At 46.1% G+C, this 19,575-nt stretch overlaps 1 protein-coding gene across 2 annotated transcripts in view; it reads left to right on the forward strand.

Annotated features, from left to right (window-relative positions):
- LOC129822225 (protocadherin-16-like) overlaps positions 1 to 17,484 on the forward strand; it is a 195,660-nt gene extending 178,176 nt beyond the window's left edge. For both annotated transcript variants that reach the window (XM_055880312.1, XM_055880313.1), the window contains exons 19-28: positions 442 to 574; positions 693 to 879; positions 1,321 to 1,434; positions 2,073 to 2,284; positions 3,217 to 3,368; positions 3,646 to 3,776; positions 4,409 to 4,695; positions 4,965 to 5,632; positions 5,756 to 5,942; positions 9,749 to 17,484. In XM_055880312.1, the coding sequence (XP_055736287.1) occupies positions 442 to 574; positions 693 to 879; positions 1,321 to 1,434; positions 2,073 to 2,284; positions 3,217 to 3,368; positions 3,646 to 3,776; positions 4,409 to 4,695; positions 4,965 to 5,632; positions 5,756 to 5,942; positions 9,749 to 11,680 (4,003 nt within the window). In that variant the 3' untranslated portion in view covers positions 11,681 to 17,484. The remainder of the gene's footprint in view (positions 1 to 441; positions 575 to 692; positions 880 to 1,320; positions 1,435 to 2,072; positions 2,285 to 3,216; positions 3,369 to 3,645; positions 3,777 to 4,408; positions 4,696 to 4,964; positions 5,633 to 5,755; positions 5,943 to 9,748) is intronic.
- The last annotated feature ends 2,091 nt before the right edge of the window (positions 17,485 to 19,575 follow it).

The raw sequence follows: 19,575 nt of genomic DNA on the forward strand, positions 1-19,575 counted from the left end.
TGCTGTTGTGTGTCTTAGATGCATCACCTGCTGTTGTGTGTCTTAGATGCCATCACCTGCTGTTGTGTGTCTTAGATGCATCACCTGCTGTTGTGTGTCTTAGATGCCATCACCTGCTGTTGTGTGTCTTAGATGCCATCACCTGCTGTTGTGTGTCTTAGATGCATCACCTGCTGTTGTGTGTCTTAGATGCCATCACCTGCTGTTGTGTGTCTTAGATGCATCACCTGCTGTTGTGTGTCTTAGATGCATCCCCTACTGTTGTGTGTCTTAGATGCCATCACCTGCTGTTGTGCCCTTGAACAAGGCCCTAAACTTCTCAACGGGCATCGTAGTATGGCTGCCCTATGCTCCAACCTCCCTCTGTATGTGTCTTTCGGAGGGGTTCGAATAAAAGCAGAAGACAAATTTTAGAACATCCATGTTCTTCTTCTTCTCCAGTGTCTCCTCCCATCGCGTCCTGGCCACCATGCGGGCGGAGGACCGTGATTTTGGGGCCAACGGCTCACTTTTCTACCGCTTCGCCAGCCCTGTCCGGGGCTTCACCATCAACTCTCTGACCGGGGACATCCAGGTGTTGTTACATTATTCATCAGGGTATTTGTGTCAAATACCCACTTAAGGGGATGGCTTGCTTAGGGAGACTTAAGACAAAAATAATTTTCATTAATTGATTAATTAATTCATCCCAGGCTACAGAGAAGCTGCAGGGACTGACCCAGGGCCAGAGGACTCTGATTGTTGAGGCTATGGACCAGGGCAGCCCAGCCCAGTCCTCTCTAGGGGTGGTGGTCATCTACATCAGAGAACAGACCTACAGGGGGATCCGCTTCTCACGCCACGCTAGAGACGTCAGCCTGCAGGAGAACGCCGCCAAAGGTAGAAACAGGGGTATTTTCTTTGATTCAAAGAGTGTAATATTTAAGCAATAAGTCCCGAGGGGGTGTGGTATATGACCAATATACCACGGCTAATGGCTGTCTTTACGCACAACACAACGCTGAGTGCCTGGATTCAGCCCTTAGCCGTGGTATATTGGCCATATATCACAAACCCCCGAGGCGCCTTATTGCTATTATAAACTGGTTACCAACATAATTAGAGCAGTAAAAATAAATGTTTTGTCATACCCGTGGTATACAGTCTGATATAGCACGGCTGTCAGCCAATCAGCATTCAGGGTTCGAAACACCCAGTTTATAATAATGTGTATATATTTTTTTTGTGAGTGAGGTGTGTATAATGTAAGTAATCAGTGTGAGACTGAGGCGCGTGGGTTTAGAACAGTGTGATAGTGAGGTGTGTGTTGTCCTCCTCCAGGTACCGCTGTGGTGCAGACTCAGGCCCAGTACCCTGATGGATCCCGTAGTGGGATCAGTTACAGCATCTTCAGCGGCAACATCCTACACTCCTTTGGAATCAGCTCCTCCACTGGTAAGCCACTGGGGTGGGGAATTATATAAAAACCCATGTTTACAAAAAGTGTAAAACACTTTTTTTTTTATTCACTGTATGAAAAAGGTGTGTAAAAAAAACTCTTTACGTGTGTTTACACTCTACATCCCTGATGCATATCATGAATATCCATTGCCCAATTGGTTCTCAGCCCCGTTGTTATTGTTCTAACCAGGTGAGATCTGTCCTTGTTATTGTTCTAACCAGGTGAGATCTGTCCTTGTTATTGTTCTAACCAGGTGAGATCTGTCCTTGTTATTGTTCTAACCAGGTGAGATCTGTCCTTGTTATTGTTCTAACCAGGTGAGATCTGTCCTTGTTATTGTTCTAACCAGGTGAGATCTGTCCTTGTTATTGTTCTAACCAGGTGAGATCTGTCCTTGTTATTGTTCTAACCAGGTGAGATCTGTCCTTGTTATTGTTCTAACCAGGTGAGATCTGTCCTTGTTATTGTTCTAACCAGGTGAGATCTGTCCTTGTTATTGTTCTAACCAGGTGAGATTTGTTATTGTTCTAACCAGGTGAGATCTGTCCTTGTTATTGTTCTAACCAGGTGAGATATGTCCTTGTTATTGTTCTAACCAGGTGAGATATGTCCTTGTTATTGTTCTAACCAGGTGAGATCTGGGTACAGAGCTCCATGGGGCTGGACTATGAGGAGACCCCTAGACTCCGCCTAGTGGTGAAGGCTGAAACTGCATCCTCCAGTTCCTTCATGGCGGTCAACCTGATCCTTCAGGACGTCAATGACAACCTGCCGCGCTTCCAGCTGCAGAACTATGTAGCCTACATACGAGAGGCACAGGGATATAATTTCCCTATTATACAGGTAGGTACACTAATGAGCGTGCACACACTGGTGCACGCTGCACGCAGACACACAAACACACCTCTATTATGCTTGGCTATAGGTGGTGTGAGATTGTGGGCTAGAAAACGCTCTAAGTTCAGACGGTAGAGATCTGGATAGTTTCAGTGCTGCTGAGGTAGTTCTGAGAGGTGACTGTCTGTTCCTATGCCTATACTGCAGTGTGTTTCCAACGTCCCTGTTGATTATATAAAGGGAAAGGGAAAGGGGGGATACCTAGTTAGTTGTATAACTGAATGCATTCAACTGAAATGTGTCTTCCGCATTTAACCCAACCCCTCTGAATCAGAGAGGTGCGGGGGGCTGCCTTAATCGACATCCACGTCTTCGGCGCCCAGGGAACAGTGGGTTAACTGCCTTGCTCAGGGGCAGAACGACAGATTTTTACCTTACCTTGGTTACTGGCCCAACACTCTAACCACTATAGACTCAACTGTATGCTGCATGAAACCACGGCCATTTAGAACCTTCTTATAAACTCTCGTTCCACTGTTCCAAGTCCAGTATTCATCACCAGGTCCACAGCTGTTGTAAATCTGTTCTTTGTTTTGATTTATTTCCTCTCTAACCTTTTACCTCTGGTCATGTGACTTCCTGTCTGTCCCCAGGTGTTGGCAGATTATTATTATTTTTGATATTTTTTCTATTGCTTTCAAAAACAAAAAAACATTCAAAACAATGAGCAGCAGGGGGAGGGTGAACAACAGCCAATGACAGCAAAATCAGTTTCCTACACAATAAAACAGATTGTAAATGGCTAGCCATAAACACAAGTACACTTTGCTTTTAAGACTAAAGAAAACCAGTGATATCAGAAGACAATGCTTTTTTGGTTTAGATTTTCTTTCTGACCTCTGACCTCGGTCATGTGACTCCCTGTCTGTCCCATGCAGGTGGTGGCTGATGACCTGGACCAGGGCCAGAATGGTCAGGTGACCTACAGCCTGAGGTCGTCGTCTCTCAGCGGCCTGTTCAAGATCGACCCGCTGACCGGAAGCATCACCACCGCCGCTATCATGGACCGAGAGATCTGGACACAAACCAAGTGAGGGGCAGGGCCTTGTGAGAGTGTGTGTTTGTTCACAATCTGCCTGCCACGTGGTTTCCCTAAGCAGGCTAACCTTTGTTTTCAGTCTATAAATACTCTCTCTGTTCCTGTACTCTCTTTCTCTTTGTATTGGAAACTAAATATCTGTCATGCTCTGGGCTACAACAGGTTCTGATGTAAGACAGCAGGAGATGAAAGGTTATGAAACCTGAAACATAAAAGATAAGAACCAAACTCCAACTGACAGTTTCTTTTTTCATTTCCATGGCACCAGGCTGGTTGTTACGGCAACGGACCGGGGAACACCACGATTGGCCGGCTCGGCGACCCTCACGGTGATAATCGTGGACCTCAATGACAATAGTCCTACAATCCCCTTGCCGCGCGAGATCAGAGTGCCAGAGAGTAAGTCAATGATCCGTGGGTCTCAACTGCAGATCCGGGTTCAAATATTATTTTAATTCATTTTAAATACTTTAGCTGGGCTTCGCAAAAGTGCAAACCTCACCCAACTGGTACTTCAGGCAGGCTAAAGCAAACACAAAGTTTTTGAATGGTTTGAAATAGTATTTGAACCCAAGTGTGTTTAACTGACATCCTATTCACTATGTAGTGCTCTACCAGGGGGTGTATGTATCAAGTTTCTAAGACATTTGAGACGCAGTCAATTTAATAGTGAACCTTTAGTCCACTGATCTTATCACTGATCCTCACTCCTCTCTCTGGCAGCACTCAGCAGTTCTCAGTGATAAAACTGACCCTTTTATGAGTCGTTCTGAAGCCAAGTTCCCCTCTGTTCATATCCTGCTGTACATATGACGTCTACAGTTCCTGTATAAAATATCCAATTCAGAAAAAAAAGAAATCAGAAGTGTGCAATATATTCCTAAAAGCAACATGATGTAATAGGATATGTTATGTGCTTGGAGCTGCTTTATATTTCTATAGTGTTGTTCCCATATAACAATCTCCCAAACCCTGTTCTCTCACTCTGCCCCCCTGTACTATCCCCCTCCCCCCCTTCTCTCTCCCTCCAGACACTCTGATTGGCTCAGTAATAACCCAAGTGACTGGAAACGACGTTGACTCAGGCCCAACCCTGTCTTACACCCTCCACCTGGACCCGTCCTCCCAGGGCGTGTTTGGGATCCATCGCTACGGGGGTGGGGTGTCTCTAACCGCCCCTCTGGACTACGAGGAGAGGACCTGGTACACGCTGACTGTCAGGGCTACTGACTCCAAACACCAGACTGAAGCTAACCTCACCATACTGGTGGAGGATGTCAATGATAACGCTCCTACTTTCACACAGGATCTTTACCAGGTAGTCTATCCTCTAACCGGCCTCCACTAGCCTTGGAAAATCTGTGTTTGTGTTGGCAGGATGCAATGATGCCATAAGAGACGATGATAACTATTTAGCTGGATTTTTCTATGTACATACAGATCAATAATGATGCCATGTGTGTGTGTGTGTATGTATCTATTTTCTTCATTTAGTTTACTAACTCAGATTCCTGGTACCATTAACCATTAACTTGCCTGTCCAACATGCCTCAACTATTCTGAATACGTCCCTGATGTGTTTCCCAGGTGATTCTGGCAGAGCACTCCCCAGCTGGCAGTGCAGTTGTCACTGTGACAGCCACGGACCGCGACTCTGGAGAGAACGGCCGCGTCATGTACAGAGTGATGTCATCTACCCGGGACATTTTCTACATCGACCCCAGCAATGGTACCCTGTTCCTCACCCAGCAGGCAGAGTTTGACTCTGAGAACCCTTCTATCCTGGTGGTAATAGAGTCCAGAGACATGGGAACACCAGCCCTCTCCTCCACCGCTACTGTACAGGTCCAGGTGACTGACGTCAACGACAACACGCCCATCTTCCACCAATCAGAGTACAGGGCCACGGTGTCGGAGGACGGCCTTCCGGGCGCCACCATCCTGACCCTGGAGGCGGCCGACGGCGACGCATCACGCGACAACTGCGGCTTCGACTTCACTATAGCCAGCGGAAACGCAGGCAATGCCTTCCAGATCGAGAGCAGCGTACGCTTCCTGGAAGGACGGGGATTCCAGACAGTAGGCAGCCTGGTATTGACCGGTGAGGGGCTGGACTTTGAGGCGGTTTCCAGTTACAACCTGACCGTGGTCGTGTCAGACCGCGGCGTGCCCCAGAGGAGCTCGGCTGTCTCTGCGCTGATCAGTGTGACGGATACTAACGACAACCCTCCGGCGTTCAGCAGGGCAGAGTACAGGTAATTTGGTACTTTGTTGTTTGTTATATGTCCTTAATTACTCTATTACATGTGTTTGCACTGGGAAACCAAATGTTATGTTTTTTGTAAAAGTGACTAGTAATAACCCCTTGAACCCTGCAGTGTGGTGCTGAGTGAAGGAGCAGCCACAGGGACTGAGGTCCTCTGCCTGTCTGCAACAGACCCAGACTCCCCAGCCGTAGGGAAGGTGCAGTACCTAATCAGCTCTGGGGATGAGACGGGTATGTTCCAGGTAGACCGCTGGACCGGAGCCCTGAGGCTGCAGAGACCACTGGACAGCGAGAGACAGGTACCAAGGTTCTTCCTGGCTTGTCATGTGCCCCAAATGGCACCCTATTTCCTATATAGTGCACAACTTTTTAAATCGCCCTATAGGCCCTGGTCAAAAGAAGTGTACTACATAGGAAATAGTTTGATACAGAAATAGACAAAGACTTTATTTGTCACATGCGCCGAATACAACAAGTGTAGTAGACTTTACCGTGAAATGCTTACTTAGAAGCCCTTAACCAACAGTGCAGTTCAAGAAAATATTTACCAAATGAACTAAAGTAAAAAATAATAAAAAGTAACACAATAACATAACGGGGCTATATACAGCAGGTACCGGTACCGAGTCAGTGTGCGGGGGTAAAGGGTTAAAGGTCATTTGTACATTTATTTTTTTCTTTTACCTTTATTTAACTAGGCAAGTCAGTTAAGAACAAATTCTTATTTTCAATGACAGCCTAGGAACAGTGGATTAACTGCCTTGTTCAGGGACAGAACGACAGATTTTTACCTTGTCAGCTCGGGGATTTGATCTAGCAACCTTTTGGGTACTGGCCCAACACTCGAACCACAAGGCTACCTGCCGCGCAAATGTAGGTAGGGGTGAAGTGACTATGCAGAGATAATAAACAGTGAGTAGCGGCAGTGTACAAAACAAATAGAGGGGGGAAGGGTTCAATCTAATAGTTTGGTGGCCATTTGATTAATAGTTTAGCAGTCTTACGGCTTGGGGGTAGAAGTTGTTAAGGAGCCTTTTGGTCCTACAGTTGGTCCTCCGGTACCGCTTGCAGTACTGTAGCAGAGAAATCAGTCTTATGGGCTTTCCTCTAACATCGCCTAGTATACAGGTCCTTGTTTGCAGGAAGCTTGGCCCCAGTGATGTACTGGGTCGTACGCATTACCCTCTGTAGCACTTTACGGTCAGATGCCGAGCAGTTGCCATGCCACTCGGTGATGCAACCGGTCAGGATGCTCTCGATGGTGCATCTGTAGAATTTTTTGAGGATGTGGGGACCCATGCCAAGACTTTTCAGTTTCCTGAGGGGGAAAATATTTTGTTGTCCCCTCTTCACGGCTGTCTTGGTGTGTTTGGACCATGTTAGTTTGTTGGTGATGTGGACACCAAGGACCTTGAAACTCTCGACCCGCTCCACTACAGCCCCGCTCCACTACAGCCCCGGCCCACCAATGATGGTGTTGGAGTCATATTTGACCACGCAGTCGTGGGTGAACAGGGAGTACAGGAGGGCACTAAGTACAGACCCCTAAGGGGCCCTGGTGTTGAGGATCAGCGTGGCAGACGTGTTGTTGCCTGCCCTTACCACCTGGGGGCGGCCTGTCAGGAAGTCCAGGATCCAGTTGCAGAGGGACGTGTTTAGTCCCAGGGTTCTTAGCTTAGTGATGAGCTTCGTGGGCACTATGGTGTTGAATGCTGAGCTGTAGTCAATGAACAGCATTCTCACATAGGTGTTCCTTTTGTCTAGGTGGGAAAGGGCAGTGTGGAGTGCGATTGAGATTGCGTCATCTGTGGATCTGTTGGGGCGGTATGCAAATTGGAGTGAGTCTAGGGTGTCCAGGAGGATGCTTTTAATGTGAGCCATGACCAGCCTTTCAAAGCATTTCATGGCTACCGACGTGAGTGCCACGGGGTGGTAATTGTTTAGGCAGGTTACCTTCGCGTACTTGTGCACAGGGACTATGTTGGTCTGCTTGAAACATGTAGGTATTACAGAAACCTGCCAGTTGGTCCACACATTCTTTGAGTACACATCCTGGTAATCCATCTGGCCCCGCTGCTTTGTGAATGTTGACATGTTGAAAGGTCTTGCTCACATCGGCTAGAGCTTTATCACACAGTCATCCAGAACAGCTGGTGCCCTCGTGCATGCTTCAGTGTTGCTTGCCTCGAAGTGAGCATAAAGGGCATTTAGCTCGCCTCATAGGCTCGCGTCTGGGTTTCCCTTTGTAGTCCGTAATAGTTTTCAAGCCCTGCCACATCCGACGAGCGTCAGAGCCGGTGTAGTAGGATTCAGAGACTTCTTTAATATTAGACATCGCGCACCAGCTGTTACTGACAAAAAGACACCCACCCCCACCCCTCATCTTACCAGACGTAGCTTCTCTGTTCTGCCGGTGCATTGAAAATCCCTCCAGCTCTATATTATCCGTGTCTTCGTTCAGCCACGACTCGGTGAAACATAAGATATTACAGTTCTTAAGTGTTTTACAGCGAAAACACAATATAGCGTTATATTAGCTTACCACAATAGCCAAAAATACAAGCCATTTCTCAGCAGTATAAGTTAGCGATCGTGACAAACCAGTAAAAGATATATCATTTTTGACTAACCTTGATATTCTTCATCAGAGGACAGTCCTATAACATCAGGTTATACATACACTTATGTTTTGTTCGAAAATGTGCATATTTAGAGCTGAAATCAGTGGTTATACAATGTGCTAACGTAGCTACTATTTCCCACAACGTCCGGATATTTTTCTGACACTTTTTATGACACACATATTCTGACCAAATAGCTATTCATAAACATAACTAAAAAATACATGTTGTATAGGAAATGATAGATCCATTAGTTCTTAATGTAATCGCCGTGTTAGAATTCTAAAAAATAACTTCATTACGACATCCAGCTTCGGTATAGCTAGAGTACCCAAAACTTGGGCGCCGACGACTAGTTCACATCTACGACAGATATATGAAATAGCATCATAAAATGTTTCTTACTTTTGCTGATCTTCCATCAGAATGTTGGACAAGGGGTCCTTTGTCCAGAACAGTCGTTGTTTGGATTTAGAACGTCCATTTTCCCTCTTTATTTAGCAAGCACACTAGCCAAGTGGCAGGGAGCTCTCCATCGTCAACAAAGTCAGAGAACGGAAAACACGGCAAAACTCCCGAAAAAAATTCAATAATCTGATTAAACTATATTGAAAAAACCTACTTTACGATGATATGGTCACATGTATCAAATAAAATCAAAGCCGGAGATAGTAGTTGCCTATAACGGCAGCTAAACAGAAGGCAAATCCAGGTACCACCTCGCGCTCTCCAGAAAACCGGAAATGGGGGACACGTCATACAAAGAGCTTGTATTCCACTTCAGACCAAGATAAACACTAAATTTCTTCTCTCACCGCCTCTTGACATCCAGGGGAAGGTGTATGACGTGCATGTATACTCATAGTATCATGCCCATTTATAGGCAGGAAGTAGAACAGAGCATCGATTTCAGACTTTCCACTTCCTGGTCAGGAAGTTTGTGCCAAATGAGTTCTGTTTGACTCACAGATATAATTCAAACGGTTTTAGAAACTAGAGAGTGTTTTCTATCCAATAGTAATAATAATATGCATATTGTACGAGCAAGAATTGAGTACGAGGCCGTTTGAAATGGGCACCTTTTATCTGGTTACTCAATACTGCCCCTGCAGCCCAAACAGGTTAAAGGAAAAAGCTTCTTCCAGTCCGTGGTGAGTAATCCCAGTTCTGATGTCAAGAAGTTATTTTCGGTCATAAGAGATGGTAGCAGCAACATCATGTACAAAATAAGTTTAAAAAATAAGTTACAAACAACACAAAAATAACGAACAAAATAGCACAATTGGTTACGGGCATGTAAAACATCAGCCATCCTCTTCAGCGTCATCGTAACATAGACTGTTTGTATATTCTGCTGCTGACAATTCATTTCCCTTCAGCGATAAAGAAAGTATTAATCTCTCTCTCCATCTCACCATCTATCTCTCTCTGTCACCCTCTTTCCCTCTCTCTCTCTCACCCTCTCCGTCTCACCCTCCTACTAGGCATCCCATGTGATCATTGTGCAGGCGTCAGATGGACAGGGTCACTATGCGCTGGCTCCAGTCACTGTGGAGGTGAAGGATATTAATGACAACAGACCTTACTTCCCTCTGCCCATCCTCACCGCCAGCGTCAGAGAGAACCAGCCTCACAACACCCTTGTCACCATGCTGCACGCCATCGACCAGGATACGGGAGTCTTCGGACAGCTGAGGTACTACATGTTGGACAAGACTGGAGAGGGGAAAGACGCCTTCCTGGTCAACCAGACGTCAGGCGAAGTCCGGACTCGCTCCACCTTCGACTTTGAGAAGGTCAACTTGTTGAACTTTGTAGCTCTAGCCATGGACGCAGGGAACTACTCTGCAACGGTGACCATACAGGTGTACGTGATGGGGGAGGATGAGTACGACCCTGTGTTCTCCGACTTAGAGTTCTCCTTCCTGGTTCCTGAGGGGGCGAAGAAGGGCCAGAGCATCGGTCAGGTGACAGCCAGAGACGAGGACGAGGGAGTGGACGGGATTGTTCTGTACTCCCTAGCTGACCCCTCGCCCTACTTCCAGGTCAATGCATCAACGGGCGTGGTCTCCCTGAAGATGGACAGCCACGTCCGACACCTGAGCAGGGCCAAGAGGGAGGTCCGTGTGATGACCCTTGACCTGACGGCCCACAGCCCTCTGGAGACGTCCCGCGTGGCTACCGCCCGCCTCACTGTTGACGTGACAAACACATCCTTCGGCCTGGTGTCGGACATGAACCTGCTGCTGGTCAGTGTGATCGCTGTGTCCCTGGGAGCCATCCTCATCCTCATCTTCATCGCCATGGCTCTGTTCTGTGTGAGACTGAGACGTCAGAGGAAGGAGCAGCAGAGTCGCTGCAGACCTCCAGCCTCTCCCGGCCACGGCACCATGCTACACAAACTAGAGGAGACTAAAGTCACCGGCACTGACCGGAACGACCGCATCTACCATCAGGCCTTACCAGGGTACGTTTCCGACCAAACAGGGAGTGGAGGGGGAGGGCCATACCCCCGCGGGGGCTCCCTGGACCCATCCCACTCCAGCGGGCGTGGCTCAGCGGAGGCGGCGGAGGACGATGAGATCCGGATGATCAACGAGTACCCTCGTGTTTCCTCCATCTCTTCGTCCATGCAGGAACACATCTCAGCCCGCGGGCCAGACTCTGGTATCCAGCAGGACGCTGACCAGCTGTCTGACGTCTCGTGTGAGCCCAACATTGACGCCAACCAGTGGTTCAAGGCCAAGAAGCTGGCCAGTCTCAGTGGGACTCTGCTGGCTGGCCAGGCGCCTGTCTACAGGGAGGATGGAGGAGGTTATCTGGGGGTAGGGAGGGGGCTGAACATCTCCCACCCTAAAGACTATGCCTTCCCAGTGGATGGTAAACCCGCTGTGGACGGCTCCCTCACAGCCATAGTGGCCAGTGACGAGGAGCTGAGGGGCAGTTATAACTGGGACTACCTGCTGAACTGGTGCCCACAGTTCCAGCCATTAGCAAGCGTCTTCACGGAGATAGCGAGGTTAAAGGATGAGACGGACACTCCTAACCCTCGCAGACCTCTCCAGCACAAAGCCAAGGTGGACCCCAAACCCCCTCGCATTGACCCCCCGCCGCTAATCACCTCCGTAGCCCACCCCGGGGCGAAGACAGTCCCGGTCAAGCCTGCTCCTGTCAAGCCCTCTATGGGGAGGTCTTCCTTCCCCCACCTGGCCTCCCTACGGAGGTCCCCCATCAGTCACGAGGGCTCCCCCTCCTCAATAGCCATGTCCCCCAGCTTCTCCCCCTCCTTATCCCCCCTGGCCGCCCGCTCCCCGGCCATCATACCCTTCGGGGTCACCCAGGGTCCCTCAGCCTCCATGATCAGCACCACTGAACACAGCATGGAGCACAGTGAAGAGGCCGAGATGAGGATATAGACTCTATCGACTCACAGGTGAGGATATAGACTCTATCGACTCACAGGTGAGGATATAGACTCTATCGACTCACAGGTGAGGATATAGACTCTATCGACTCACAGGTGAGGATATAGACTCTATCGACTCACAGGTGAGGATATAGACTCTATAGACTCACAGGTGAGGATATAGACTCTATAGACTCACAGGTGAGGATATAGACTCTATAGACTCACAGGTGAGGATATAGACTCTATCGACTCACAGGTGAGGATGTAGACTCTATAGACTCTGAGGTACTGGAGATTGGAAGACTGATACTGAGTTATTGTTCCTCAAAAAACAGAAGTGTTGTCTCAATTGACACTCGATTTAGGTTGCAGGGTGGTACCCCTCCTAATGTGTAATGGTCACAGTATCTGGTGTCAATAGACTGGATCGCACAGTGTACCTTCCATTCTGGCCAGAACACAGAGTGTGGTTAGCACTGTAGCTAAATAATGAAGTAACTCTCAAACCACCAAAGGTGGTAGATGCATCATAAACTAATGGGACTCTCAAACTGGACTAGAATCAAAACTGAGACCAAAATGGATGTTGCCTGTTCCTGAAGACTTCCTCTTCCCTCGATCCAATCAGTGTCAAGAGAACTAAACTACCCAGGATTTGCACATTCTAACGGGGAGCCATGATGTCAATATTTTGTAGAAGATACCTTTTTTTGTCTATATTTTTATACTGACTTTGGTTTCTGACTAGAAATGGCACTAATTCTGTGTCAGAGGGCTGTTATAGCCTCAGAATATATTTCCATATGTGTATATTTGTAGCTATGTAACAGTATGTTTGAACTGTATGTTGGTTCTATCTCATGTACTTAACCATTAATGTGTTTTTGGAAAGAAACAAAGCTCTTTATTTCTATTAGTGTGATTGATTGGGGGGATATGCTGTCATTTCTTGTAAATATTTATTACAGAGGAGTGAAAAAGGAGCTTGCCTTGCTGGAAGAACATGATACCAGTATCAATAAGGTGTTTGGTCAAGAAGCTTTCAAAAATAATCTGGTAGCGTGTTGGATCCCTCTCATACTTATTCAGTGTGCCATATGTGTGTCCCAATGGCACCTATTCCCTATATAATGCCGTACCTGGTCAAAAGTAAGGCACTATAAAGGGAATAGGGTACCATTTGGGATGCAGCCATAGTCTTTTGAGTCTTGTTTGAAAGGATCAGTCACACATGTTCTCATGTCCTACACACGTTCCTGTGTTTCTTCCCTCCAGTCTAGTTTAGGTGAACTTGACATCCATTAATCATGTCCTTCCTTTCAGGTGTTCTTAATCCCTTAATCACGATGAGCCTTACAGGTCTACTTGGTATTCTAGTGGCACAGTAGACACAGACAAGGGCAGAACCACTCAGACACAGACAGACAGGGGAGGTCAGAAAGATTATAGAGACCAGCTGCAATATAACTACAAAGTTGTCAGCAATAGAACAAAGAAAAAAAACAATGTCATGTAATTCAGCAGACCGGTCTAGTTGTTATTCTAGAGGCAGTAGAACCATCCAGACAGACAGGTGACAAAACAGCTGACATGAGGTTTGAGTAGAGGTTGTGTGTGACCTGTGAGGTTTGAGTAGAGGTTGTGTGTGACCTGTGAGGTTTGAGTAGAGGTTGTGTGTGACCTGTGAGGTTTGAGTAGAGGTTGTGTGTGACCTGTGAGGTTTGAGTAGAGGTTGTGTGTGACCTGTGAGGTTTGAGTAGAGGTTGTGTGTGACCTGTGAGGTTTGAGTAGAGGTTGTGTGTGACCTGTGAGGTTTGAGTAGAGGTTGTGTGTGACCTGTGAGGTTTGAGTAGCAGGGCCCTCCCCATGATTTTTTAACAAGGTGGTGCTGCTGAGTATGGTGGGGCGGGGGGGTTGCTAAACACCTGCAACTGTCATTTCCTGCAATCTAGAACAAAACATTTCTTTAAATGATGATAAATAAAGTAAACACATTTTTTTGGGCACAGCCAGGACACAGGTTGGGGCAGCGCCCCTCATACATTCTCTGTGGAAAACCCTAAGGTTTGAGTAGGGGTTTTTGGTGTACCTCTGACAGACTGAATAAGGGGTTTTGGTGTAACTCTGACAGACTGAATAAGGGTTGTGTGTACCTCTGACAGACTGAATAAGGGTTGTGTGTGTACCTCTGACCGACTGAATAAGGGTTGTGTGTACCTCTGACCGACTGAATAAGGGTTGTGTGTGTGTACCTCTGACAGACTGAATAAGGGTTGTGTGTCTGTACCTCTGACAGACTGAATAAGGGTTGTGTGTGTGTACCTCTGACAGACTGAATGAGGGTTGTGTGTACCTCTGACCGACTGAATAAGGGTTGTGTGTACCTCTGACCGACTGAATAAGGGTTGTGTGTACCTCTGACAGACTGAATAAGGGTTGTGTGTACCTCTGACCGACTGAATAAGGGTTGTGTGTACCTCTGACCGACTGAATAAGGGTTGTGTGTACCTCTGACAGACTGAATAAGGGTTGTGTGTGTGTACCTCTGACAGACTGAATAAGGATTGTGTGTACCTCTGACAGACTGAATACGGGTTGTGTGTGTGTACCTCTGACAGACTGAATAAGGATTGTGTGTACCTCTGACAGACTGAATAAGGGTTGTGTGTACCTCTGACCGACTGAATAAGGGTTGTGTGTACCTCTGACAGACTGAATAAGGGTTGTGTGTGTGTACCTCTGACAGACTGAATAAGGGTTGTGTGTGTGTACCTCTGACAGACTGAATAAGGGTTGTGTGTGTGTACCTCTGACAGACTGAATAAGGGTTGTGTCTACCTCTGACAGACTGAATAAGGGTTATGTGTACCTCTGACCGACTGAATAAGGGTTGTGTGTGTGTACCTCTGACAGACTGAATAAGGGTTGTGTGTACCTCTGACAGACTGTATCTCACTAAGCTCATCTCAGTATCGATGGGATTCTCTCCAGCATCCTGGACCAGGAGAAGCTTGTAGCAACAGATATTTTCATAATTTCTTTGCAGGGGATGTTCCACAAAGCCAGATGAATCTCTGAAATACTGCTTTTCAAATCACATGCAGGACTGAAACTAGAAAGAACACTAATCAAAACGGTGTTGTTGAGATTGCTTATCTCTCTTAGTTCCTTCTCTGAGCTACAGTAATGTAAGTTATCAATATTGTTAGTTTGCAGTATTGTTAGTTTTCACTACGCCTGGAGTTAGGTGTAACTAGCTACTAACTAGTGTCTGTTGAGATACCACTTCTTGGTATCAGAATGTAACACCAAACTGAGTCCCAAAAGGCACCCTATTCCCTACATTTACATTTAAGTCATTCCCTATATAGTACTTTTGACCAGGGCCCTATTGGGGTATTTTCCTCTGCAAAAAGAGTGCACTTCCCTATACAGTAGTTCACTAAATAGGGAATAGGGTGCTATTTGGGATGCAACCCATGTAGACCTTCATGACCTTTAGCTCGTAGCTTACTGTCTGTTGTCTGATAGAAAAACAAGTTCAATTTAAGTGGTTTTGGCAGCCTGTACTAAATACCCCTGTGTGAGGTTTTATTTATGGTTAGTTAGCCTTCTGCCATGGACTAAATCGGGAGACTCCATTTTCCTTCATTCGTCACGGTGGAGCTTCTTCCAGGCTGACAGTTTTGGAATCTACGTACCGTTTTTAATTGTTAACATGTTAGATGAAGAAACGTTACCTTTATTGGCTCAGAGAAAATACAGTACATCCTTGAGACACAAAGGTTATGTTCCAAATGGCACCTTACTCCCTATAGAGTGTGCTGCAAAAGTAGTGCTCCATGTAGGGAATAGGGTGTCATTTGGAACACACACAGTGATGGATGCTAATTAGTACTCAGCTCCACTCCAACTTAGAAACCTTTAAAAGTGTTTGTTAAGTCATGTTAAACTGCCCCTAAAACACAAGGCTATTTACAGTTGAAGTCTACATACACTAAGGTTGGAGTCATTAAAACTCGTTTTTCAACCACTCCACAAATGTCTTGTTAACAAACTATAGTTTTGGCAAGTCGGTTAGGACATCTACTTTGTGCATGACACAAGTCATTTTTCCAACAATTGTTTACAGACAGATTATTTCACTTAAAATTCACTGCATCACAATTCCAGTGGGTCAGAAGTTTACATACACTAAGTTGACTGTGCCTTTAATTAAAGAACTTGGAAAATTCCAGAAAATTATGTCATGGCTTTAGAAGCTTCTATTAGGCTAACTGGCATCATTTGGGTCAATTGGAAGTGTACCTGTGGATGTATTTCAAGGCCTACCTTCAAACTCAATGCCTCTTTGCTTGACATCATAGGGAAATCAAAAGAAATCAGCCAAGACCTCAGAAAAGAATTGTAGACCTCCACAAGTCTGCTTCATCCTTGGCAGCAATTTCCAAACGCCTGAAGGTACCATGTTCATCTGTACAAACAATAGTATGCAAGTATGGACACCATGGGACCACGCAGCCATCATACCGCTCAGGAAGGAGACGCGTTCTGTCCTAGCGATGAAAAATCAGTGCAAATCAGTCCTAGAACAACAGCAAAGGACCTTGTGAAGATGCTGGAGGAAACAGGTACAAAAGTATCTATATCCACAGTTAAACGAGTCCTATATCGACATAACCTGAAATGCCGCTCAGCAAGGAAGAAGCCACTGCTCCAAAACCGCCATAAAAAAGCCAGACTACGGTTTGCAACTGCCAATGGGGACAAAGATTGTACTTTTTGGAGAAATGTCCTCTGGTCTGATGAAACAAAAATAGAACTGTTTGGCCGTAATGACCATGGTTATGTTTGGAGGAAAAAGGGGATGCTTGCAAGCCGAAGAACACCATCCCAACCGTGAAGCACGGGGGTGGCAGCATCATGTTGTGTGGGTGCTTTGTTGCAGGAGGGACTGGTGCACTTCACAAAATAGATGGCAGCATGAGGACGTAAAATTATGTAGATATATTGAAGCAACATCGCAAGACATCAGTCAGGAAGTTAAAGCTTGGTCGCAAATGGGTCTTCCAAATGGACAATAACCCCAAGCATACTTCCAAAGTTGTGGCAAAATGGCTTTAGGACAACAAAGTCAAGGTATTGGAGTGGCCATCACAAGTCCCTGACCTCAATCCTAAATAAAATTTGTGTGCAGAACTGAAAAAGCGTGTGCGAGCAAGGAGGCCTACAAACCTGACACAGTTACACCAGCTCTGTCAGGAGGAATGGGCCAAAATTCACCCAACTTGTTGTGGGAAGCTTGTGGAAGGCTACCTGAAACGTTTGACCCACGTTAAACAATTTAAAGGCAATGCTACCAAATACTAATTGAGTGTATGTAAACTTCTGACGCACTGGGAATGTGATGAAAGAAATAAAAGCTGAAATAGATCATTCTCTCTACTATTATTCTGACATTTCACATTCTTGAAATAAAGTGGTTATCCTAACTGACCTAAGACAGGGAATTTTTACTAGGATTAAATGTCAGGAATTGTGAAAAACTGCGTTTAAATGTATTTGGCTAAGGTGTATGTAAACTTCCGACTTCAACTGTATGTTTAAAATTAAGAAGCTTAGATATTATGTTGTTTTGAGCTCTTACTTTGTTCATTCATCAGTTTGTTATTTATAAAATTGTACATCCTCTTTCTTCCCGCACGTAGCCCATAATATACTTGTTCCCCACATATCATATATCTGCCCTGATGTGCTAGGTGTTTGTTCTTCTTGTCAAAGTGCCTGATTAAAGTACTTATGTGAACACAATACAGTGTACTGTCTCTATCTCTCTTGTTCTGATTAGCAAAGAGGGGTTGTTAAATATGAGGATCAACTACATTACTAGATGAGAATGAGGATCACTGAGAGCTCTAGTGAATGAAGACCAGATGGGATTGACATAGTCTTTAATGTATTGTTTATGACCAGGGCTGAATGTAAATGTGTTTCCCAAATGGCACCCTATCCCTTATATAGTGCACTACTTTTGACCAGGGCCCATAGGGGCCCGTCTTTTTCTGGTCCAGTTAGACTAACCTCGTTGTTAGGAGCAGCCAGACATGGAAATGAATTGGCAGTGTTCTCCTCCAAACTCCATTCAGACTGCTAGCTACAATTTCCTGCTTTGTTAGAGGGTTTGTGCTCCTGGTAGGTTAATGTATGCGGCTAGCTATATGGAAAGTCAATGGTAGGTATATAACTACCCAGCTAGGGGGTTCCATGAGTGAGCCTGATTGAAGCATAAGGGTTGTTTCAATATCTGATGTGTTAGAGGCCAATAAAATATAGGATGCTTTTCACTTTGTGCATTATGCTATTGAAAAACTTTGAGGGCCGGTTTACCGGACAGATACAGTATTAAGCCTAGTCCTGGACTAAAAATCTTGTTCAATAACGATTCTCTATTGAAATGATTCTTAGTCCAGAACTAGGTTATCATCTGTGTCTGAGAAACGGCCCTGGCTGAGAGTATAAAGTCACCATATAAAGTCATGTACAGTAGTCTCCAACAACAGTCCCCTCTCTCTCCAACCCATCAAAACCATATACGTATATACGCTGTCGGCCGCGACCGGGAGACACATGGGGCGGCACACAATTGGCCCAGCGTCTTTCATGTTAGGGGAGGGTTTGGCCGGCAGGGATGTCCTTGTCCCATCGCGCACTAGCGACTCCTGTGGCTGGCCGGGCGCAAGGCATGCTGACACGGTTGCCAGGTGTACGGTGTTTCCTCCGACACATTGGTGCGGCTGGTTTTCGGGTTAAGTTGGCATTGTGTCAGGTTGCAGTGCTGCTTGTTTGGGTCATGTTTCGGAGGACACACGGCTCTCGACCTTTGCCTCTCCCGAGTCCGTACAGGAGTTGCAGCGATGAGACAAGACTGTAACTACCAATTGGATACCACGAAATTGGGGAGAAAACGGAGTAAACAATATCAATATGACAATTATGCCAATGTTCTCCTTCACTTGACTTAGTTTTCTAATCTATTTGCAGATCAGTAGCTTACACACGTCCCCCATTCTCTAATATTCTTTCTACACTACATGACCAAAAGTATGTGGACACCTGCTTGTCAAACATCTCATTCCAAAATCATAAGCATTAATATGGAGTTGGACCCCTCTTTGTAGCTGTAACAGCCTCCACTCTTCTGGGAAGGCTTTACACTAGATGTTGTTACATTGCTGCGGGGACTTGCTTCCATTCAGCCACAAGATCATTAGTGAGGTCGGCACTGATGTTGGGTGATTAGGCCTGGCTCGCAATCAGAGTTCCAGTTCATCCCAAAGGTGTCCGATGGGGTTGAGGTCAGGGCTCTGTGTAAGCCACTCAAGTTCTTCCACTGACAAACCATTCTGTATGGACCTCGTTTTTGCACGGGGGCATTGTCATTGTTTGGCCTTCCCCGAACTGTTGCCACAAATTTGGAAGCACAGAATCATCTAGAATGTCATTGTATGCTCTAGCGTTAAGATTTCCCTTCACTGGAACTAAGGGGCATAACCGATCTATGAAAAACAGCCCCAGACCATTATTCCACCAAACTTTACAGCTGGCACTATGCATTGGGGCAGGTAACGTTCTCCTGGCATCTGCCAAACCCAGATCCGTCCGTCGGACTGCCAGATGGTGAAGTGTGATGCATCACGTCAGAGAACACGTTTCCGCTGCTCCAGAGCCCAATGGCGGCGAGCTTTACACAACTCCAGCCGACGCTTGGCATTGCACATGGTGATCTTAGGCTTGTGTGCGGCTGATCGGGCCATGGAAACCCATTTCATAAAGCTACCAACAGACAGTTATTGTGCTGACGTTGCTTTCAGAGGCAGTTTGAATCTCTAGTGAGTGTTGCAA

The sequence above is a fragment of the Salvelinus fontinalis genome, chromosome 24 (genome assembly GCF_029448725.1).
Source record: "Salvelinus fontinalis isolate EN_2023a chromosome 24, ASM2944872v1, whole genome shotgun sequence".
NCBI classification, from domain to species: Eukaryota; Metazoa; Chordata; class Actinopteri; order Salmoniformes; family Salmonidae; genus Salvelinus; species Salvelinus fontinalis.